Below are 25741 nucleotides of genomic sequence, written 5' to 3' on the forward strand. Positions count from 1 at the left end.
AGGGCTCCACTCTGTGGTCACAGTCTGTATGGTCAGAGCTGATGTGCTCCTGCGTCCGACAGTATTTTTATTTTCTTTTAATGAATTTCCACAAAGATGTAAGTTAGTCGTTGCTCCTCCTCACCAAACTCTGTTCCGAATATTTGATATTTAGGAAGGAATCTGGTCTTCGTATCAAGTGTGAGCAGCTGGAGAGAACATTTTATTTAACGCTGCCTTTCATTACTGAATTATATGTTTTCGTTTTTTATTCATCTAATAAATGTTTCTCCGAGTCCAAGGTGACGTCTCTGAAGAGATCCAGTTTATTGATACAAAACATCAAATCTGAGACACTGAAGAAACCGATCAATTAAGTCATTTATAAAAAGTCCATCGATCATCAAAGATGTTGCTGATTCATTTTCTATTGATTGATTAATTGTTGCAGCTCGTTAAAAATTGGGCAATTATTTTCTTTTTTCTGGCTTTCTGTTAAGATGAGCCTGATGACATCACTATGACATCATCAGGGTTATTTCCTCCTTCAGGTTTCATTTTGATCAGCAGGTTTTTCATTAGTTGTCTGATCCGTCTTTCTGTGACATAATGATGATGCCAATCACAGGTGACATCCACCTGTGATTGGCTGAGGCACCTGTCAATCAAGGTAAACATTCACAACACAAACGTCTCTAAGTCTGTGAATGACACAGATTGGATGCTCTCATGTTTGTAGTCGTGACGGTCAGTCCAACACTTAGTCCGCACTAGCGTGGCTGTAGAGTACGATAACGTAGACCGACAGCGCTCTCAGTGAGGAGCTCCACTGCAACAAACTACTGACACATTCAGTGGCACAAGAACCAATCGGTGATCTGCACGTTTCATCAATCAGACGTCGTTTTATTTATTTCAATGAGGTCCATTGAGTGAATCTAAAAACTCTCCTGACTTGTGAAGTTGTTGGTGGTTTTCTCACAGCAGCATCTAGTGGACGTGAGAGGAACTGCAGCTGATGTTCATGTTGGGATCACAGAGACAAACAGCAGTGACTTTAAATGCTTTTATTGATTAGGACAGCTGTTTGTTTGTTTGGGATCAAACTGAATCAGGAGGAAACTTTGATGTCATTAGTTCAGCTGTAAGCGTCTTTCTCAGTGTGTGATTGGTTGGATGGTGCAGCCACTGGGAGCTCAGGGGTCAATGCAGGCTGGACAGGCTCCGCCCCCAATTCACCTGGAGAAACAAAAACAAGAGTCAAACTTTTCATGCTCCAACATCCCCAACCCCCAATATAACATGTTTATTAGTCTCAACAGTGTCAGGTTTAATATTATTATTATATTAGTGTTTAGTTAAATAATAAAGGCCCACGTTCAACTTGCAAAAACAATAAAACAACTCAACAGAGTCAAACAGACCGATTACTAGAACAGAGTGGACTCTACTGTGCTCCTCTCACCCCTCAGACTGGTCAGTCTGCTTCCCAGTTGGCTCCAGAAGGAGCAGGAGCTCTGACTCAGACCCTGATGTTGTCGGAGGGCGGGGCTTAGCTGCAGGTAGGTGGGCGGAGCCTCAGAGGACAGGACCTGCTGCCAGCGGGGCAGAACTGACTCCGCCCACACACGTGACAGGTTCGGGTTCCTGAGGAAAATCAGGAAACATTTACTTCATTGTGTAACGCTGTAGGCGTGGCTCATTAGGTGATCAGTTAATCCGTTTTTATCTGACCCGGTCCGGATGAAGCTGGACACGTAGGTCATCATGGCCAGAGAGAGGCGGCGGTCAGAGGAAGTGAAGCGCTGAGAGCTCATTGGATGATGAGGAGACCCGAACACAAAGTGAACATCCAGAGGAACAGACACATCAGCCCTGCACACAGGAAACAATCATCAATACCTTTGATATCAGTATCAGTACTGATCGCTGCACTTAATGACAGGAGAGAAAAGAACAGAGCTGCGATAGCTCCACAGTTACTAACACCTTGTGCTAACATTAGCTAGCGAGCTAATACAAGTCCTGCATTCAAACTCTTAAGAGCTTCAAAATATACTTATTGTATGATATTCAATTCAGTTGTATTTATAAAGCACCAAATCTCAACAAAAGCAGGTCTAGACCGACTCATTGATGTATGAACGACTGCTCTATCATTTCCTCCCAGGGATCAATAGTATAATCAATCAATCAATCAATCGTTTTCTTATCATCTTTATTAGTTGATTATATTTTGTTATTAAATAAATGTAGTGCAGTAAAAAGTACAATATTTCCTTCTGAGATGTAGGGAAGTATAAAGAAGTACTGTACTTAAATACTTTCCAACACTAGAAATGCGTATATGATGATGAATATTTTTACTGATATAATGCTGCCTGTTAGCGTCCGTCCGTCTGTGAAATGTGGTTCAGACCTTCAGAGACACAGTCCAGCCTCACAGAGCTGCCAACATGGCTGCCGACTCCTGGCTTCACATGGTTTGTGTGTTGTACAGTTGTGTGTTAGCAGTGAACGGTCGGTACCTGTTGTGAGCGCTGGTGGCAGGTTGGTGGTACAGGAAGACGTTAGCTTTGCTGTTAGCCCAGTGGCTAGCCATCTGCAGACTGGGACAGATGACGAACAGATCTCTGCAACACACGGACAGACAGACAGTCTGTCGGTTATTATGTGTCTGTAGTGTGTCCTATCAGAAATGTTTGGTCAGATACTTCCTGGTTTGGCGTGTTTGGAAACATTTAAACATTTGACAACTTTGTTTTGTTTTGTTGAGTATGTGACCTGGTGGCGTTGTTGAGAGCCCTGGAGAACAGGTTGTATCCAGCAGCTGAGGGACTGTGATCCAGAGAGTAGAACCAGGACGCCGCCTCCTTCAGCAGGTCACTTCCTGTCACTCCGCCCAGAGAGCGAGTCAGAGCCTCGTAAAACGCCGTCTTACCGTCAGCTCGACCCTGCAGAGCCTCAAAGTCCTGAACACAGAAGAAGATTTCCTTGTGGACTTGTTTTATCCTCCTGAGACCCGGCCCATTCATTTATGTCCTTTATAATGGACATTTTGTTCACCTGTATCTTTCTTAAGTATTTGGAGTTACCCTTCCAAGTCCTATAGTATTCTGTAGGGGACATCCTGGGCTTTTCAGTGATGTGTCATGTGATGGGTTTGCATGCTGGGAACTTTACTTTTTTCCTCTATCAAGATGGCTGCCATACCAACAACCACATTTTATGGAAAGAGGAGAGGCAAGTCAAATATTCTTTATCTATTGCTATTTTTACCATGATAATTATATATATTCTTGTTCATAAACATGTTAAGAACAATATTTTTACATCTGAAAACAGTTTCATTATTTCTGTTTTGAAATAACAGGCATTTAATGAATGTCAACTGTAGTGGACACCAGGACCATTTTAATGTATTTAATGACTGCACATTGTTGTAGGAGAAAGAAGTGAAGCAGAGAGGATTCTATACCGGATAGTAGAGGGAGATTCAGATTTGGAGCTTTCAGATGAGGAAAAGGATGAGGAGGATGAGTATCAGCCTGTGATAGGTGAAGATGATGATGAAGAAGGAGAGGAAGAAGATGCAGGAGAATCTGATGAGAGTCAGAGGCAGAGAGGGAGCAGCAAAGTCGTCGTGCTCTGTGGGCCACGACTAACTTGTATGTTTTATTTAGTTTCAGGCTAATGTATTACATTTTATGATCATGTTAAGATTATTATTAAAATAAAAAATATATTTAAAAAAATTAAAATTGTAAGGTGTTTTTTTAGGCCCAAATAGATAGGAAATCACACTAAAACAGAAATTGTAAGACACTTTTTTCCCTTGGTTCTCAGGAGGTTATATGAAGGTGGCTCCATAAAGAGGAGCGTGCGTCACTGCTGTGTGACCTCTGACCTTTATCCTGCGAGCTCGGCTGATCAGACCGTCGTGTTCGGATGTTCCCAGCAGCAGGTCGACGCTGAGGAAGGACGACTGAGAGACGGACTGACGGACCGGAGACCAGGACTGAAAGGGGCCACTGACCGCCAACAGCTGCAACACACACACACACACACACACACACAGGTCAGACTGGTAGAAACCTGGACTTTTCCCCTTTCAGACCTTCGTGATAACCTGTCCTAGTTTTTAAACTCTACCTTGGTCTGAGCAGCGTTGAGCGTGTGCACAGGCGTCGCTCTGAGGCAGGCGGCCATCTTGTCATCATCTGCGAGGTCAGAGGTCACACAGCCGAGTTCTTTGGCCAGATCGAGCGCCTGACGTCTGGAGGTGGAGGGAGTCTGAAGCAGTGATGGAGAGAACACAGAACCCCCCTGCAGGAACAACAACAAACAGCAGCTGAGGCCAACTGTCCACCAGCAGTGGTGTGTTCAGGTGCTGCTGTTCTGCTGGGAAATTAAACTACTGAAAGCAGCTGATTTTATAGTTTTGGGATTATTCTGGTTATTACTGCTACTACTACTACTACTACTACTACTACTAGTACTACTGCTACTACTATTAGGGGTATTGCTTACTACCAATACTACTACTTTTATTAGTGCTACTACCTTCAGCTAATGACAGCAATTAGAGGGGAAGAAGAGCGAATGATTAGTGGAGTTCTCACCATCAGCATCATACGCTGGAACAGAGGAGAGGAGGAGGAGGAGGAGGAGATAAGATGAAGGCTGGTGATGTCAGCACCACGTTGCTCCGCCCCGACCGTCACTCTCTTGTTGTCTCCGCCCACCAAAGAGATGTAGGTGTTAACCCAACGAAGCACCGCCTCCTGGTCTGACAGACCGTAGTTACCATGGAGACCTGACGAACCTACACACAGATTTAAAGTAATTCAGTAAGTGTGTGTGTGTGCGCGTGTATTTACACACACACACACACACACACACACACACACACACACACACACACACACACCTGTGCTCAGGAACCCTAGCGCGGCAGTTCTGTAGCTGGCTGTTACCACGATGATATTTCCCACAGCAGCGAGGGTGGAACCATCCAACAGTCCTGGGTTCTGATTGGCTGAAGGGTTGACGAAGAAAACCAGGACTGGGACACGCCCCCTCTGTTTCTCGCACACACACACACACACACACACACACACACACACACACACACACACACACACTACAGGTCAGCTGAGGTCACTGGTGACTTAATTATCATTAATTAATAACATATACTCCAATTTGAATTTGTATACAGTTTTTTAATGTGAGTATTTAGTGTTTATGGTACCTGGCAGAAGTTAAACTTAACTCAGATCTTAAACTTAAAGTACTCATGATGCAGAATGGCCCATTTCATAATAATATGTATTATTGGGTTATAATTACTGATGCATTCATGTGTTCATCACTTTAATGCTGCAGCTGCTGGAGCTCATTGAGTGCAGTGATGAAGACTCACCAGAGCAGCAGGAGTGAAGATGTTCAGGTAGAGACAGTCCTCACTTGACACTGCAGAATCTACGTCACCGGGCTGGAGACAACTGGGACTGAAGGACGGACACACAGACAGCCAGAGACAGAGAGAGACACACAGACACACACAGAGACAGACAGAGAGATGGACAGGCAGAGACAGAGAGACACAGGCAGACAGGCAGAGACACAGGCAGAGAGACAGACAGTGTTTCAGTTGTTTACTCCACTGCTGATACAACGATCAGCGTTGTTTGATATTTTGGCTGTAATGAACACTGCAGCCTGTAGGGGGCGCTGGCAGCACTGTAGACCAGTAGACTGGTCAATGTCCATTCAGACAGACAGACAGGTAGATGACACAGACAGGTGGTTACCGCGGTTTGGTGGCGTCCCAGATTCCCATCCAATCAGCTGGCTGAGCTGCTTCAAATCGGAGTGATCCTATTGGTGGCTGGGCGTATGGGACTCCCAGGAACTGGACGACTGTCTTCCTGTCTGAGCCCAGGGCTGTTTCCACAGCAACACCTTGCAGAGTCCCATGACCCGGGATGGAGACGGACGTAACTGACGGCAACCGCTCTGAAGAGAAAAACAAAAACACAGACAGGTGAGCACAACGGGAATCAAACCGCCATCCCCTTAGCAACTGTGCTGTTCTCTGCTATGATTGGTCGATTGGCTCACCTGTCCTCAGGTACACCTGGGGGGCGGGCTCTCTGATGACTAGCCTGCAGGAGGAGGCGGAGCTGGACGAGCTGGGGGTGGAGCTTAACCCACAGGCTGTGGTGTCGGGGTAGAGAACACAACGAGTGGCGGACTCCACCTCACTGAGTGATACAGCGACACAAGACTCCTCCTCCTGGCAGGCTGAAACAGGAAGTAAACAGGAAGCACTTCCTGTTTGAATTTTATTGATACTGATAATAAATGATGATGTAACAAAGAACAGTTTCTGCTGTGTTTTATTGGCAGTGGTTACCATGGAGACACCAGTCCCTCGTCTTGTCGCGGTCGGTGGCGATGTCACGGCTCACGTGGATGACATCATACATAGAGACAGACGGGTCGACGAGGACTGATGAGTCCGAGAGGAGACTCCACTGATCCAGAGACACTGAGACACAAATACTCAAAGTATTAGTAACAGGAGTACTTTGGCTGTAGGGTCTGTCTGTCTTACTGTAGAGTCTCTGTGTTACTGTAGAGTCTGTCTGTCTTACTGCAGAGTCTGTCTGTCTGTCTGTCTTACTGTAGAGTCTCTGTATTACTGTAGAGTCTCTGTGTTACTGTAGAGTCTGTCTGTCTTACTGTAGAGTCTCTGTGTTACTGTAGAGTCTGTCTGTCTTACTGTAGAGTCTCTGTGTTACTGTAGAGTCTGTCTGTCTTACTGTAGAGTCTCTGTCTGTCCGTACTTGTATCAGTAGTCCTTGTAGTAATGGCAGCATCTGCAGTTTCAGTAATAGTAGCAGTATTGCAGTTTTCCAGTCTTACCGTTGTTTGTGGTAGTCGGCAGGCTGAATGGAGGACAGAGAGCCGGAGAGGAACTCCACTGATTCACTGAACACACAAACATGTGTGATTACACACCGAGTACCTTCAACAGAGTATCTCTGTGTACCTGTGTGTATTTGTGTTCTGTACCAGGTTTCTGGTACCAGCCGAAGGGGTCCGGTGCGGTCTTCACTACAGACGGTCTGCAGTCCTGAGTCCTCCAGGTTGTCATGTCGTCCTCACTGCAGGTCTGCACCCCGAGACTGATCAGAGACAGACAGACCACGTCTGAACCACCTGCAGCACACACACACACACACATTAATATCACTTCATCCTGTCACAACAGCCCAAAGTCGTGAACGCAGTAAACGTTGGACATATTGACATTAAAAAAGATGTAAATATGTTCACTCTTCACCTCTTTAGATTCTTTAAACCAGATTTCACCAAATAAAACTGGGCTTTTATATCCATCCTTCAAACAGTTGTTCCTCTGTTGTTTTCTATAATCAACATAAATACTAATATATTTGATTTATTCTGAAAAAAAATAATGAAAACACTGGGCTTTAAATATATTCTATGGTTTAATTTAGTGTGTTGTATTTCTGGCTCACTATAAAAGACTTCCTGAAGATTCATTTTTATTTGCATTTAACTTTCCCACAAACGAAACAACCATCAGGACACAAACAGAAAAGTTACGCCACATGTTAAAACACACATGGTTGCCATGGCTACCTGGTGATTTGGTGTCTTGGACGAAGCCAATACCACGGCAACAAGGATCCTCATCACAGCGCCGCTCACACTCCATGAACCTGAACACACACACACACATTAAATAATTCTGGATTGGATAATCAATGAAGATTAAGTGTGTGTGTGTGTGTGTGTGTGTGTGTTACCCCTCAGGCAGCGGTGTGTTTCCTGTCAGACTGACTCGGCTACGAACAGAGTAAGAAACCATCTTCTGAAAGGAAACTCTCTCGTAGAAACTCTTCACTGGTCCAGACAGATCCACTGAACACACACACACACACACACACACACACACACACACACAGTGAGAGGTAAACCTGTATTAACCTCCTCTTATAGCTCCTGTTACTTGAACACTTGAAATCTGCCTCAACATGTTTCTCTATCGTTCAGTTTTCCTGACTTGGTCTTATCTGGATCTCTTGGTCCTGGTCTCTGTCCTGAGGCCTGTACTACGAAGCAGGATTTGAGGTTAACCCTGTGTTTTCAGGGTCAAGACGGTGGTTCACTTCTTACCAGAGTACATCACCATGGTAACTTATGTTGGCGTTCCAGATATCAGATTAACTCATATAAAAGCTCCGTCTACTGACCAATCAGCTCTCTTGGAGAACGGCATCACCAATCACAGAAGATCCCGTGGAGCTCAGGGCGGATCGTGAGAGGGACTCGTAGGGGGGCAGAGTGTTCAGAGACCGGCAGAGACCTTTGTCTTTCCCTGACGGTGTTTAATTTGAGAGATATGGATTCTGGTTGGAGGGAATGACTCCTGTTTACTGATATCATCCTCCAGCAGAGACTGACTGAAGCACTGAAGCCTTGATGTTCTTGTTGTTCTTAGAAGATATGAAAGTAAGCCTACTCACCGCTGTGAATCATGCTTTTATATTTATGTTTTATTTGCTCCGTCTGAAACTCCGGGGCTGCAGCTGACAGAATAAGACTAAAACCGTCCAACATGCCGTAAGAACACGTCTCACAACACATGAACTTAATAGAACACACAAATGTAATCAGTCAGATCTGCTCGGCCTCATGACGGGGCAGTGATATCAGAAGCCTTCAGTCACACAGAGGGGATTGTTGGCAGCTGCAGCGTTTACCCTTCTTGCTGTAGGTGTTGTTGGGCGTCCTGTCCAGCAGGGGGCGGCAGGGTCTCCTCAGAGGTTTGTCGTAGGCTCCGCAGACGCTGCTGTCTGGATACATGGAGCAGCTGAAGAAACCTGCTGAGTCTGCGTCTCTGAGGTCAGCGACAGAGCACTGCTGCTCCTCATCACAGCCTGAAACACACAAACACATTCACTCATCTATAAAGAAATAAATGAAGTCTGTAAGAAAACACGCTGAGAACAGAGGAACAAAGTTCTCCAGGCGGTCTCTGTTTATTAGAGTATGTGACGTACGTGTGAGACACCACAGCAGTGCCTGCTGGGAGTTGTAGTTCTTCTTGTTGAGCCAGAAGGACAGTGTGGGGAGTTTTCTCTGAGGATCCACGAGGACGACGTCATCTGACAGAGACTCAAACTTCAGCTGAACTGACGCTGAAAACAGAAATATCTGAAATAATCAGAACTGCAGCCAGTGGTGGAATGTAACTGGGTACATTTACTCAAGTACTGCACTAAAGTATAAATTTGAGGTACTTGTTCTTGAGTATTTTCTTCTCGTCTTCAAGAAAAGAAAAACATTTTATCCGGAAACTGTTGAAAATCTACATCAAGCACAAATCTGTTGTGTGTGTGAACACAAAGAGGAGCAGGTGTGAGACTGGAACCAGTTCAGGGATGATACAAACCGTCAAGAGGAGGACTGAGTTCTGCTGCTGCACAGGAAGAGGGACCAGAACCAGCAGCTGCAGACTCAGCATCTGACAAACAACAACAACCATGAGAAACAAGCTGAGGGACAAACGCTGTAAATCATATAATCATCTTCAATGATTCAAGAAACCAAACTTAACGTCTGGAGCCTCAACTTACTATTCTTTGATGTTGGTGCCAAATCAAAGTTTTTTTTTAACAAACACGTTGACACAATGTCCTTCCTCATAAAACATTTGCAAAGATGATCTTATCAATATTTTCAAAAAAAGAAGTACAGCTGAGCCGCGGGGCTAGCATCACTATAAAAACTGTTTCCAGGTACCAGTGTTTAGGTAGACGGCCTGGAAGCTGACGATGGAGGCCTGGTAGTCCTTCTTGTTCTTACTGTCAGCCGGCAGAGCCGTATCAGCTGGACGAACAAACAGAAAACGGAAGACAGTTCCTCTCTGACTCTTCAGAGTATTTAAATTATTTTATTTTAATTTAGATTTAATCATTCATTTATCTGTGACTTCAGCTTCTTACCGATGGTGAACTTTTGTCCTCCAAAGTCAAACAGGAAGCTCCTCTGCTGCTTGTTGTAGGTTAGCCCCGCCCCACAGATACGATTGGCTGTTCCCTGTCCAATCACATCCCAGTCCTGGTCCCCGCACAGCAAGACTGACGGAGCTCTCAGCCAACCACAGAGCAGATAACCTGGGGGGGGGGGGGTGGGGGGGGCAGAAAGGGGGTGAGATGCTCCGCCTCCAAGGTTTCATTCATACATTCACCGTTTCACTCATTCATTCAAATTTGTATCTATTCAGTCATTCATTTACCAATTCACACAAACTTATTCATTAAAATGTTCATACTTGATTCAGTCATTCACATATTAATTCATTACTTTAATTCCTTCATGGACTCGATAGTTCATTCATGTACTCACTTAATCTTATTCATTCATTCATTATATCATTCACTCAGTTCATTCATTCATCCGGTCACCCAGGTGACTGTGTCTCCATGGTAACGCACCTCCGTTCAGGCTGTTCTGGTTGAGGATGAATCCGTCGCAGCAGCCGTCACGGCTGCAGCCGTCCTGACAGAAACGATGAGCGTCAGAGAGAGACGTCCGTCTGGAGGAGAACACCTGAGTCCTGAACACACCTGAGACCACCTTCGTCATACTCATCCTCACAAAACTCTGCTGCTGCTGTGAGGAAAACTCCACCCCTGAAACACACACACACACACCTGACAGACTGAACACCTGAACAGAGACTGTGATGTTTGTGTGAGTGTTTGTTATTTTGTTAATGTCAGTCATCTGGTTGCCGTGGTCACAGTACCTTTCTTCCTAATGACCAGCAGATCTGAAGCTCCGCCCCTCACTCTCAGAGAGCAGCTCAGCCAATCAAACAGCTCGGCCTGAGGATTACCCAGAAACCCACTGGTCTGAAAGAATAACGTCAAAGTGGAATGAGCATCAACATTTAAGAGCTCAGACTCAGTTTACTGTCACTGTAGAAGATGAAGACCGTTTGGGTAGACGGCTCTAAATACTACATTACCCAAGAGCCTCAGCTGCTGTTGCTATGGTAAAGACGCAGCAAAGGGAGTTGATGTGTGTGTGTGTACCTGCTGGGAGGTGTTGCAGTGTGTGTTCAGTGTGTGTGTGCTGTACAGTTCACACTGAGTCTGTCTGTTGAACAGCGCCACATGGTGGCAGGACGGCTCCACTGCACATGCTAAGAGACAGACAACACAGTTAACAAACACACAAATACACACCATCTAAATACTGTGTGTGTGTGTGTGTGTGTGTGTGTGTGTGTGTGTGTGTGTGTGTGTGTGTGTTTCACCTTGGACACAGGTTGTGAGGTCAGAGGTCATTGTTTGCAGAACTTCAGTGTCATCAGCTTCGACAATCAGATCTGATCCAGGAACAGCCTGAAACTTGCTGAGGACTGCAACACACACACACACACACACACACACACACACACACACACACACACACACACACACACACACACGTTACAACGTGCAGAACACATAAATAAATCAGAACTGATAAAAAAGAACAGCTGCTCTCTGATTGGCTGCTGAGACTTTACCGAAGCACTCGTCATCAGTCAGAGGCTTGTCACTGTTAGTCCACTCAAGCTCCGCCCCCTCACTGTTGAAACACCTCCACCTGCCGGACAGGAAGTCAGGCTGCGCTGACAGGAAGTCACCTCGCTCTGAACACCGCAGGCCCCGCCTCTGACACTCTGTGACACCTGACACTCACAGACAGGCAAATAACACACACACACACACACAAACACACACACACAGACATGTAAATAACACACACACACACACAGAGACATGTAAATAACACACACACACACACACACACACAGACACGTAAATAACACACACACACGCACACACACACAGAGACATGTAAATAACACACACACACACAGAGACATGTAAATAACACACACACACACACACACAGACAGACATGTAAATAACACACACACACACACACACACACACACACACACAGAGACATGTAAATAACACACACACACACACAGAGACATGTAAATAACACACACACACACAGACATGTAAATAACACACACACACACACAGACATGTAAATAACACACACACACACACAGAGACATGTAAATAACACACACACACACAGACATGTAAATAACACACACACACACACACACAGACATGTAAATAACACACACACACAGACATGTAAATAACACACAGACATGTAAATAACACACACAGACATGTAAATAACACACACACACACACACACACAGACATGTAAATAACACACAGACATGTAAATAACACACACAGACATGTAAATAACACACAGAGACATGTAAATAACACACACACACACACACACAGACATGTAAATAACACACACACACACACACACAGACATGTAAATAACACAGGTACATAATATTAAGGACTTGTATTTGTATTGGAGTATTTTCACACTGCCGTATTGGTACTTTACTTAAGTAAAGGATAATCTGAGTACTTCTTACAGTACATGTTGAGAGATCCTGCTGTCAAACTGACTCACATTGATTGACAGATGACGCTCCAGCAGGTGAGGAGCCTCTGGGACACTTGTTGCAGAAGTCCCGCCCCTCTTCATCTTGATAGGTTCCCTGAGGACAAATGAGACACGCCCCCTCCCTGGAGAAACTCCCAGCAGGACAAACAACTGTGAAAACAGACGAAGGCAGAATCACTGCATTAATATGACCAACACTGAGGCATCATGGGTGTCAGAGGTCAAAGGTCACAGTCAATATATTATATATATTTACATGAACTAACTCACCGCAGCCTTCACCGTCACTGTCCAGGTGGTAACCATGGGAACAGCCAAAACTTGGTGTTGTCATGGAAACTAGTTTGGGTTGTGACGTGAACATGGACCGGATATTACCCAGAAGTCCCTGAACCCCCTCCAGAAGTCTGGACTTATTCAGAAACAGACCTAGTATAAAAAACAAAAACACAGCATGAGAATCCAGAATCTTTTTAAAACGTGATGAGATTATTTTAAAGTTTGGGCAAAATCCAGATGATCAAGATTAATAACACAAAGATTCATTCAAATCAGGTCCTCTTTATTTGACAGAATAAACTTCACTGATTGTCTGACTGAACCCTGAAACATGTTCCTCCCTCCTCACAGGCTGCAGGTCTTTGGGTCTGAGAACCGCTGCTCTGCCACCTGTATTCTAGCTGTGCAAAACTCACTGATTCATGAAGTCTTCAGCTCTGTATTTTGGTGTTAATCAGTGACACATTAACAACAGTTTCTTTAATGGAGTCTGGTAGAGTGTTAGTGTGACAGGTTAAAGTGTTGGTTGTCTGAACTCGTCTGTCTCTGCTCACCGATGTCGTGGAGGTCGGGGAGGTCAGAGGTCGGGAGGTCAGACAGGTCGGCGCTCCATCTGACTGTTAACTTCAGCGCGTCGTCGCCGTCACACTGCAGACGCACTGACGAACTGTCACACACCGACACCCAGTGACCTGACAAGGGAAGCTACAAACCCAAAAAGTTCATGTGCTATATCCTGGAAGTCCGTTTCCACCAAGTAAAGAGAAAAGACACATGAAAAGTTTTAATATCACTATAAAACAGTAAAACTTACTATCATATCATTCAGCATCTGATTTTTTATCTTGCTATAATTTTATTGTCATTATACATTCACTTTTCATGCATTTTCTTGTTTCCCCGGTGGAAACAGGCTTTCCTACAATAAATAACACAGTGTAGTACAGCAGTACTCAGGTCGAAGTGGAAGGTGAAGTACAGGTAAGAACAGGGTTCACCTGTGCAGAGCAGAGCCCCCTGCTGGTCATCATGTTGAACAACAGAGACTGTAAACTGCTGATCTGAGAGCAGGACGACGACAACATCCAGAGCTGAGAGGACGACACCGACTGTACAGGCTGAGAGACTACACACACACGCACACGCAGTGTTTAGACAGAATATAACTTCACTCTAACCAGAGTACAATAAGACAGAGTTACGTTTAAGTTCAGCTAAAAGTTTATTGTCACATAAACAAAGACAGTGTGTGTTGTGAAATGCAACATGATGTCCTCCTGAGACTTTATTAACCCTCATGTCCCTTTAGAGATCAGGGCTCTTACTCTGACAGGTTCCACTCAGCGGCGTGTTGTCCCATTGTCGACTCTCAGTCTGGCACAGGAAGCTGCCGACAGGAAGTGAGTTCTGGTAACCGCGGTGACAGATGAGATCACAGCTCTGACGACCGTCGGCTGCTGGGCGGCAGACCAGTGCACCGTGGGTAATGACGGAGTCGGGACAGAGAGGACCTGGAGAGGAGAACAAGGAGAACCAATCAGCAGCCTCCTCAGAGCTGAAGTGCGTCTGCTGCAGTCCCTCTAACGTCCACTAGATGTTGCTGTGGTCAGACTGTATTGAAGTGAATAAGAAAACTGACAACTACAAAGTCAGTACAGTTTTTACACAACAGGTTCAGCTCTCAGCAGGTCCGGGTTTTCAAAATAAACCTAATATTCATGAGATACTGAGGCTTTAAGAGGAGGATGTTTACACTCACGGTCACATGATGGCGTCTGTCCTGTCTGTAGAGGCGTCCGGGTCCCTCCCACTTCCTGCCCATCCTCAGAGACACACCAACAGGAAGTGACATCACACTGCAGTGGGATGAAGGAGCCGTCAGGGCGACACTGGAAACCCCGAAGCTCACACCAGCTGGGACCTGAATGCACCACACACAGTTTACCAGTTTACAGACTGAAGTGTGACAGTGAACACATCACTGACGGCAGAATGTGTGTGTGTGTGTGTGTGTACATGTCAGCTGTCTTGCAGGGCTCGGTGTTGCCGTCTGTATCGTCTCTCCGGTCAGAGGGTTCACACACCAGCCTGCAGTGCCTCCTGTCTGCAGCACAGAGAAACGACCGTCCTGAAACACACACACACACACACGCGCACACACACACACACACACGCACACACACACACACGCACACACACAATCGCACACACACACACACACACACACACACACCGCTTTATATACAGGCATATAGACAAAGAGTGTGTGTGTGTGTGTGTATGTGTGTGTGTTCCTACCTCCTCACACTTTGGGTGGTAAAGTGAAGCGGTGGTGAGGTCAGATCCTTTCATCCAACCAGAGAGCAGCGTGTGAGCCTGAGCTCTCTGACAGCGAGTCAGACCTGCAGGAGACACACACACACACACACGCACACACACACACACACACACACACAGAAGACAGTTAATATTATCTGAATCATGTGTACTTGTAATGTATTTGAAATAAAGCATTTACAGTGTGTGTGCGTGGTCTCACATTTCGGCAGGTGGAGTGAGCGGCTGGTCAGAGAGTCAGGGATGTACTCTCCATCTTCATCAACACACCAACACTGACCTGAACACACACACACACAGAGTGATGAAGCACTGTACAAAATAACAAACCTTCACATGTATTTTAAGTGTGTGTGCGTGTGTGACCTGTGCTGTGGTAACACTGTGTGTGCAGCCAATGTCCATCAGCGTCACACTGTGGACTGAACAGCTGGTACGAACGACGATGAGGAGGCAGGAACATCTGGACAGCTGAAAAACATCATCAGTGTCAGAGTGACTCCGATTCCTTTTATGAGCCCTTCAGTTAAAACTGTCCCTTAACTTAACTTCACCAACATGCAATGACAACATAACAAAACAAATACATAGTCAATAGATTTTTTTTCTCTATATATCTAGAAAGATTCCTGCTGATGAAGTCTAAACGGTGTGATGGAGTCTCTCTCTGCTGGTTGAGTTATACTGAACTGAAGTCAGTGACTGAAGAAAAGAATCTAAAAGCTGATGGAGGATTTAGAAAATGAACACAATATGAAGTTGAACTAAAACAAAATATTTAAATTTACTCTGAAGTACTTTTGAATAAATTCCAGGACTTTCCATGACGATTTAAAAACATTCATCTTGATTTCCACTTTTGACAGAATCTACATCTGTGACTCACTGGAGAAAGCAGCCAATCGCAGAGCAGCTTTAGAGCTGCTCAGCAGCCTATCAGAGATCTGCAGTTCCTCCTCTGATTGGCTGATCTGGAGCTCCTCTGGGGTCAGACGCAGGCCTTCAGCCAATAGGAATCCATATCCCAGAGGGAGGTGGGAGGAGTTAGAGAGAGTGATGACGTTCTTCACTTCCTGTCTGAACGCTGTGACCTCAGCTAACGTCTGCGAGCACCGATCTGCAAGTTAGCATCAAACAGGTTAGCTAACAGGTTAGCATACAGCTAATTAATGCTGTTTAAAGAGCTCAAATGGTTCAATACTACATTTCATTTATTCTGTATTCTACTTCTTATATTTCATAGCTCATGTAGACATTCAGCTAGTTTATTAGCAGTTAGCCAGTTTCAATAAGTTAGTGAGTGAAGCCAAACTGAACCATCGTGCTATTGGCTGGTCTTTCTTCATTACAAAACAAATTATTTGATGATTATTTGGTGAATGAGACTTAGCTGTAAAGCGCTTTGGGAACCGTGAAGGTTGAAAGGCGCTATATAAGTGAGATCATTTATTTATTTATTTAAAATACAGAAAGATTTTAGAGACTTTGAATGCAGCATCTAAACTAAAAAGTTCTTAACGTTTCAGTGAACGTTGATGAATTACACATCATCAGTGTTCTGACCTGCAGAGGACTGAAGCTTCTGGGTTGATCTCTCTGGACCTGAAACACAACAGAAACACTTTGTGACTGAGATTCAAAACAGAGCAACATGAGATTTTCAGATCTCATTCCTGCTCCTCAGAGGATTTTACTGATCTCTCCTCTAGCGCCACCCTCAGGACTGAGACTGTAAGAACAGATAATCATCAGGATGTTGAGGCTGTGATGACACTGCAGCCTCTAAGGGGACTCAAACTGCTGATCTAAGGCAGCTCCCAACCTTAACATGAATTGATATCTGCTTGTGACTCCTCGTCACACGGAAGAAGCAAACATAAGAGGAAAGTCCTATCGTGCTAATCAGCTAGTAACCCTTCAGGTGTGTCTCGTCATGGCCGTGTGGGGGTCACACCCTCAGGTTGGGATCCACTGGTCCTCATACACCAGTTGAGTTCCCTGCAGCTCTCTTAGTAGTTTCTAAACTTAAAAATACAACAATGTGTCGAATCTTAAGCAGTTTTGTGCGAACAGCTGACATCTCAGTGACAGTGAGATATCTTACAGGTGACAGCGCCCCCTGCTGACCCGGCAGTCATTGTTCCTCCCTGAGCGTCCACACAGAAGCAGCGAGCTCCGACACACTGCAGCGGCAGGAAGTCTCCGTCTTCAGAGCATGCTGGGACGTGGATTTCAGCGCCGGCCGCCATGTTTCCTTTCACCTTCAGCGCCATCGCTCGCTCTCTCTCACAGCGGGACGGACAGCGGGGTCGACGGCCGGCGGTACGCGACCCCGCAACCTCCTGACCCTGAGGATCAACACACCAGCACTCTGCACCCCGACACTGAACCTCCTGGAAACCACCGCTGGGCGTGCAGCTCGGGACAAAGATGGCAGCTGCATCCTCCTGCCCGTCTCTGGAGCAGGAACGCAGCAGAGGAGTCAGAACCTGGAACATAACAAGAATTTAACAAAGTGCAGTTTCAGCCACGATGAGAAGCAGCTCTGCAGTTCTCATAACACGGAGCTTCATTGGGACTGATGTTTGACCTTTGACCCATCCTGTCTGATCCGTCTGTCCAACACTTCACATTCTCAGGACTTTCACTGTTAATATTGAAGCTCCTCGGAACTCTTTAGAGCTTAATGACCCCCTGATCTTTCCTCTAGCGCCACCCTCAGGCCAAACTTTACATTTTTAGCTCCATGAACAGACATCCTGTCCAACATGTTTTCTTTCATACTGGGGGTGTAATAGCCCCTGAAGCACCTAATAGTTGCTTGCTGGTGTTAACAACCTGAGTCTCTTCATTGTCGTAGTTTTGGGCATCATTCTCATCAGTTATCGTCTGTTGTTTTACTAGTTTGAGTGTGAGTCTATATTTATATCACTTTATTGAAAAACATATGAAGTGTGAGAGGTTCCTTCATCTGGTCTGGACGCCATGGAATGACCAGAGGTGGAGTCACAGCAGCCTGTGACAGGATGTTACTGGGATCTAATGTAGCCTGTAGCCACGGCAGCAGAATAGCACGTCACTGAACAGACTGAAGGGGAACAGCTCGCTTTCTGAAGCATTAAATATACTCATGACTGAAATTCAACAGCAGGCGAAGGGGAGAACACGGAGTCCACTAACCCCTGGCTCTTTGTGAACTCTGTGTGACCAGATGTTTGAGGGTGTGTTGTGTCTAACCTGGTCCAGGGAGTGTGAGCTGCTGAGCCCCCTCAGTGTGTGCTGGAGGGCAGAGAGGAAGGCGGGGTCCTCCAGAGCTCTGCTGACAGACTGGACCAGGTCCCGGTTCTTCTGGAGGAGGACGGTGAAACTCTGAGAGGAGAGCTGGTCCAGACCGAGGGCTCCTCGAGCTCCCACCACCCCGCTGAAGTTAAAGGAGGCGGCGTTCTTCAGGAACTTCCCTCCAAACAGGTTCTCCTGGAGGCGGCGAGGGGAGGAGCGAGCCAGAGCCTGCAGAGCCCCGCCCACCGAGGGGAAGAGACCGTGGAGGACTTCAACCAGGTGAGACAGGAAGGAGGTCAGATCCGCCTCCACCGGCAGGAGCTCCCTAAGAGGCTGGAGGAGGGGGAGACAGGAGGCAGGAGACCTGCCAGAGGAGGCCCGGAAAGGAGGATCAACAGGACCGGAGAAGAGCCGCGACAGAGCCACACGACGCTGAGAGAGACAGTCAACAAGACCTGAACCTGGAGGAGGACGAGGAGAGGAAACAAGAGGGGAGCAGGAGGAGAAGAGGGGAGAGGAAAAGATAAGAAAACACAAGAGATGAGAAAAAAGAATTAGAGATGATGTGAGAATGGATAACAAGAGATGAGAAGACATTTAAAGAAATGACGTGACATGGAGAGAAGAGGAAAGACATGTGTCCTGTACAGACTGGACACTCACTGCAGACCAGGGAGTCTCCGTGCTGTCGTGTTCCAGTTAGCTCCCTCCCTGAGGGGTCGACACACCAGCACTGCCCCCCCTGCTGACACTGTCTGGAGATGAAGGATCCTCCGGTCTCACAGGACGGGACGAAAACACTGGACACCTCCATCGCTGCCCGCCGCTCCTCCTCACAGGGAGAGGGACCTGAGGGAGGGGGAGGACAGAGTAGTCCAACTTCTGTTTAAACCAGCCTAAACTGGTCCAGATGTTAGTTTAACACTCTGAGGCAGTTTAAACCAGTTTGACGACCAGTGTTATTTTGTAGGTACCTCATCTCTGTCATTAACTGATCTACACCAGTTTAACGTCACGGTTTAACTGGTCTGAACTGGTACAGTGTTACATCCAGCGTATGTTATCATGACAAGTCTAATCCGGTTTAATGTCAGAACAAGAAAATCCAAGTGTTTACAAATGCATGTACAACACCAGTAGCTTAAACCAGTGAAACTCAGTCTACATCCATCTTCTCACACAAGTGTAGTCTAAACCAGTCTAAACCAGTGCTAACTGGTCCCCGAGTTCCCTTTAATACTGTCAGGCAGTTGAATGTAGATGAGTTTACATCTGTAGTGTCCGGTGAGGGCGAGGCGGACTCCCAGCATCCTCCTCTGCAGGACTCTGTAGATGTTGGTCTGAGAGAAGGAGCGACCAGACCGAAGACCAGAGAACGCCGAGTCGTACACCTCAGACAGGAGAAGCTCCACACCTGCACAGGAAGTACACACCTTCATCATCATCATCATCATCATCAGTGTGGTAAACCAGCATGTGGCTGTGTGTGTGTGTGTACCTGTGTTCTCCTGCTCTCTGCCTCTGCTGTCTGAACAGAAGCAGTAGGAGGAAACTGTCGGGAAAAACCTCCTGAAACTACTGAACGTCTCAAAGGCTTCTGGGAACCTGAAACAACACAAACATACACTGAAATACACACTGAAATACACACACTGAAATACACACAGAAATACACACACTGAAATACACACAGAAATACACACAGAAATACACACACAGAAATACACACTGAAATACACACACAGAAATACACACAGAAATACACACACAGAAATACACACAGAAATACACACACTGAAATACACACTGAAATACACACACAGAAATACACACAGAAATACACACACAGAAATACACACTGAAATACACACACAGAAATACACACACAGAAATACACACTGAAATACACACACAGAAATACACACACAGAAATACACACAGAAATACACACTGAAATACACACACAGAAATACACACTGAAATACACACACAGAAATACACACAGAAATACACACTGAAATACATACACAGAAATACACACATAGAAATACACACTGAAATACACACTGAAATACACACAGAAATACACACACAGAAATACACACTGAAATACACACACAGAAATACACACTGAAATACACACACTGAAATACACACTGAAATACACACTCCAAGGTGCGCAGACAGACAGACAGACAGACAGGTGTATTACCTGTTGAAGGTGTGCAGACAGGCAGACAGACAGACAGACAGGTGTGTTACCTGTTGAAGGTGTGCAGACAGACAGACAGGTGTGTTACCTGTTGAAGGTGTACAGACAGACAGACAGACAGGTGTGTTACCTGTTGAAGGTGTACAGACAGACAGACAGGTGTGTTACCTGTTGAAGGTGTGCAGGCAGACAGACAGACAGACAGGTGTGTTACCTGTTGAAGGTGTGCAGACAGGCAGACAGACAGACAGGTGTGTTACCTGTTGAAGGTGTACAGACAGACAGACAGACAGACAGACAGGTGTGTTACCTGTTGAAGGTGTGCAGTAGGTCCAGCTCTGTCCTGTCTGTCATGTTGATGAACCGACACTGAACAGGGAGGAAGCTGCCGTCTTCATCACACTGAGGAGGAGAGTGAGACCCGGAGTCGTGGAGGAGACGCCTCGTCCTCACCTCACAGCTGGCAGGACCTGCAGGTCAAAGGTCAACCAGTCAGAACCTCTGCTGACCTCAGGTAGGCAGCTAAACACATTCAAACACAAAACTGGGCGGGAAGAAGAGAGTGGAGACCAAGCTGAAGTAGTTTCTGCAGGTGACGTTCACCTGTGTTCAAATGTTCTTTTTCAGTTTGAGCTACATTTGGAGGGAAACTTCACATCAGTTAACCTCAATCTTCTTGTTGCAGGATCAGAAGTAGTAATAGTGGCAGTGGTATCAGTACTATCAGTGGTAGTGGTAGTAGTATCGGCATCAGTTGTAGTATTAGTAGAGATAGTATCAGCAGTATTACTATCAATAGTGTCGGTCTACAATATCATTATATCATTAGCAGTGTTATCAGCAGTATCAGTAGTATTTGTACATACAGCGTTGAGGCGTCCCGGTCTGTCTGGTCCCGTAGAGCTCCATGCCGTCCTGGTCCACACACCAACACTGCCCCCTGCTGGAGTCACACTGAACTGACTCAAAGATTCCTGAAGGAGAACACTGCAGGACCGACTGCAGCTGGCAGGGAGACGGACCTGCAGACAGAGACAGACAGGTAGAGAGAGAGAGACCAGGACAGACAGAGACAGACAGGAAGAGAGAGAGAGAGCAGGACAGACAGAGACAGACAGAGAGACAGGTAGAGAGAGAGAGCAGGACAGACAGAGACAGACAGATAGAGAGAGAGAGAGCAGGACAGACAGAGACAGACAGGAAGAGAGAGAGAGAGCAGGGCAGACAGAGACAGACAGAGAGACAGGTAGAGAGAGAGAGCAGGACAGACAGAGACAGACAGGAAGAGAGAGAGAGAGCAGGACAGACAGAGACAGACAGAGAGACAGGTAGAGAGAGAGAGCAGGACAGACAGAGACAGACAGGAAGAGAGAGAGAGAGCAGGACAGACAGAGACAGACAGAGAGACAGGTAGAGAGAGAGAGCAGGACAGACAGAGACAGACAGGTAGAGAGAGAGAGAGCAGGACAGACAGAGACAGACAGGAAGAGAGAGAGAGAGCAGGACAGACAGAGACAGACAGGACAGACAGGTAGACAGAGACAGACAGGAGAATTAAAACACAGTTGGAGAATAAAAGTTAGAGAAACACCTCATCTAGAACTGATCTGTAGCCTCTCTGATCATTAAACACATGTTTCAGTGTTGTTGTGTTTCTCACAGTGAGGAGCAGAGCTGCTGTTTCGAGTCCCGACGACCTCCTGACCGCCAGCATCAACACACCAACACTCCTGACCCCGCCCACTGCACTGCACAGGTCTACACACACACACACACACACACACACACACACACACACACACACACACACACACACACACACACACACACACACACACACACACACACACACACATCAACTCTTACTACAGCATCCAGTTCAGGAAGTGACTGAAGGGAAAACGTGTATTATGTGTATTACACACGTAACAGCACACACTTGGTAAATGTTGAATTCGACATTTTGTTATCAAACTAGAAAAGAAACACAATGATGGGATGTTATTTTCTTACATATGTTGTGATAAAAACAATGAAGTGATCCTCGTTGCCTAAGAATGGTTTGAGTTGGACAAATGTTCAGTTCATCTATTCAAGCCCTCTTTAGTTTGATTTATAACTCAGGTTACAGTATTATAGTGTGACCTGTAATGTATTACATTACATATCTGAAACTAAAGATGGTGCCAGCGTCATCATCAGGTTTAAATGATTATGTTTCATTCTATATTCTCAAACTTTCATTTCATATCGTCAGTTTTCCATTTTCTTTTAATTATTTCCTGAATGGCTTTCTTTAACATAGATATAGAAATACATACCTGAACCTGCCATCCTCTGTACAGTGAGGGGCATCACCTTGTTGCTTGGCAACAGCCACGCCCCTTAGCAACTCACATTGGCTCAGGGTCTCTGACTCCAGCTGGTATTCTATAACAACGACAGGAAGCAGTGACATCATCATCGAACACAGAGACCACAGGAGAACGACACGTTGTAGTTCACAAACTGAAAGGAGCTCCAGGCTGTTATTGTCTCCTGAAAAAGAAAACTTGAAAACACACTACTCACAAAAAACATACAATAACAGGACTCCAAACACAATAACTCACAAGCTTACAAACACGTCACTATAAACTAGGGATGTGCCGATCCGATATTGGCCAAAAAAAAGTGTGGTCCTGTTCTTACTAATAAAGTGAGAGAAGTCACGCTTCAACTAATTCACAGGTTCTACCCAGCAGAATCTGTCCTGAAGAGACATAAACGAGACACAGTGATTGATCATGATAGTTGACGACTACTAAAATGTAGCAGTCATGAATGTCCTAGTTCATCGTAAGAAAAATAGAGAATAATCCTGGACTTTAAATTAGGTTGCAGAGAACTCAGAAAAGACAAAAACAGTCAGCTGTGAGACAACAGTGGCAGAGACATGGACAGACAGACAGATGGTCACAGGTTCAGGTGTGTTTACCTGAAGCTTTGCCCTGCAGCAGCTCCAGGCAGCAGACCAGGATGCAGGCGATGTGGAGCAGCCAGGCCATTGTCTCCGTGGTGACAGACTGAGCATCGCTGCCTCTTTATAAACCTGCAGACCTGCTGAGTCACCGTGAGAACAACACACCTTCATCCCTCCTCTTCCTCCTCTTCTCCGTCCTCGTCTGTCCATCTCGGTGGAACCAGGTGTCCTCGACCACTACTCAGGAGGCGGGCGGCCAGCCGTGAAGCCCTCCGATTGGACAAGAGGATCTCTGGAACACAGACGATGGGGGTCAGTGTTCAGGGTGACGTCCGTTATGTTTAATCCAGCACAGTGAAGCCGTCACACCTGAGCACCAGGTGAACATCGGGCATGTTGCCACACTGACTGAACATATCACAGGATTGTTTGTATCTTGGTTCTCCTTCTTGTATAAATCAGAGTTCAATTTTAAAGACGAGTCGAACACACAACAAGTGAATTCAAAAACCAGCCGTGTGACTAACTGACTGACTCTCAGTCAGTTCATTCACTAAAATAAAGGTACAATCACACACAAAATGTATGATAAGCTATCTGAAGCTTGAGAATAGAGGCCCAGACACTAAGCAGACAGTATTTAAAATATATGTTTACTACACATTGCCTAACCCTAACCTATAAAACCACTAAATGGTCCCAAGACATTTCTTCCAGTCTGATCATCAAATAGGTAAGAGACATAAATTACACTGGGGAACACAATTTTTGTTGAGTTAGGTCTGACAGCTGTTTTTAACTAATTTTTGGGTGCGGAATCCAAAACTGATCTCAGTTTTTCTCTATCACGTCAAGTTTTTGAACTATAGGATCCCCGTTTTCTTAAAAAATATGAAAAATACTGTCCTTAACAGATATGTGTGTGATAGTACTGACCTATTGGGAGCTGCACACACCTCTCACCGCACTGTCTCAATTGTGACTGCACAAACAAGTTGCCATGTAGCTGTAGATGAGTCCAATCGTAATCAGCTGGCAAGTCTTACTACAGCTAATCAGTGGAAAACTTGACGTGCTAGAAAAAAACTGACTGCAATTTTGGAATCAGCATGCCAATTTTAGTTTTAATCAGCATAAAAATCTAACTCAACAGAATTTTTTTTTCAAATTGTTCCCCAGTGTTATCAGTCTCTCTCCGCACCTGTAGACCTCAGCAAACCACACCAAAGCTCATACATTTAAGGTTACGTTTTTTATCCTTTATAAGACGTTAGTCTTGTCTCATAAGCATGCGAGGCAAAGTAAATGGTAAATGGACATCACTTCTATGGCGTTTTTCAACCTGAACGGCTCCCAAAGTGCTTTACAGATCAGGTCTCATTCACACACACATTCTCAACAACTCAGGGGTCAACGTCTTGCCCAATGCTAACACCAGCATGCTAATATGCTCACAGTGATGATGCTAACATGCTGATGTTTAGCAGGTATACTGTTTGCCATGTTCACCATCTTAGTTTAGCATGTCAGCATGCTAACATTAGCCAGTTAGCAGTAAACACAGAGTCCAGAGCAGGTATTTGGACACATGAACATGTTGACCTGATGATGGCACTAGATGAAGAGTCAGAGGATCACCAGAGTTACTACAGTTCATCCTGAGGGGACCATGAAGGCCTGAACCACATCTCATCACAGTCCATCCAGCAGCTGTTGAGACGTTTCAGTCTGGACCACAGTGGAGGACAGACTGACAGACTGACGCTGCTAGCGTGGCTAAAAACAGATGCAAAATGACTTTGTAGGACATGCGTATTCCTCTTTTTATCTACATTGTCAGAGCATGTTTTCTGGGGTGGGTGCTCTTCGTTTCTCGTATATCACAGACACTATTTCTGACCAAAGAAAGGTGTCAACATCACAGGAAATGTTACGACACATTTTCTTATAGCAGGCTAAAAAATGCCTCTTGAGAAAAAAGAAAAGAGGAAGGTGAGATAGTCACCACAAACACCTTTAATGCAGCCTCTCAGTGTGTTCATCAGCTCTGCTGTAGGTTGATCACATTTGAAGTAACA

The 25741-nt window shown here is 45.5% G+C and overlaps 1 protein-coding gene across 1 annotated transcript; it reads right to left on the reverse strand.

Annotated features, from left to right (window-relative positions):
• Nucleotides 1–916: 916 nt before the first annotated feature.
• Nucleotides 917–23748, reverse strand: tg (thyroglobulin). The gene is made up of 49 exons (XM_070911505.1): nt 23679–23748; nt 23023–23131; nt 22362–22459; nt 21568–21723; nt 21012–21171; nt 19988–20094; nt 19760–19903; nt 19153–19338; nt 18448–18950; nt 17315–17699; nt 16774–16812; nt 16097–16327; nt 15577–15681; nt 15413–15490; nt 15172–15275; nt 14890–15001; nt 14633–14794; nt 14199–14384; nt 13872–13999; nt 13428–13578; nt 12865–13023; nt 12601–12744; nt 11600–11764; nt 11345–11449; nt 11121–11230; nt 10832–10937; nt 10518–10715; nt 10026–10196; nt 9823–9909; nt 9473–9544; nt 9081–9218; nt 8781–8957; nt 7824–7938; nt 7657–7736; nt 7063–7209; nt 6913–6978; nt 6401–6535; nt 6106–6288; nt 5796–6000; nt 5405–5492; nt 4910–5060; nt 4602–4804; nt 4132–4305; nt 3887–4024; nt 2764–2951; nt 2508–2612; nt 1714–1854; nt 1445–1626; nt 917–1218 (listed from the first exon to the last, which is right to left on the reverse strand). Exons 1-49 carry the CDS (start codon nt 23746–23748, stop codon nt 1118–1120), a joined length of 7248 nt encoding a protein of 2415 aa, XP_070767606.1. The 3' UTR covers nt 917–1117.
• Nucleotides 23749–25741: the final 1993 nt, after the last annotated feature.

The sequence above is a fragment of the Enoplosus armatus genome, chromosome 9 (assembly GCF_043641665.1).
Source record: "Enoplosus armatus isolate fEnoArm2 chromosome 9, fEnoArm2.hap1, whole genome shotgun sequence".
Taxonomy (NCBI): domain Eukaryota; kingdom Metazoa; phylum Chordata; class Actinopteri; order Centrarchiformes; family Enoplosidae; genus Enoplosus; species Enoplosus armatus.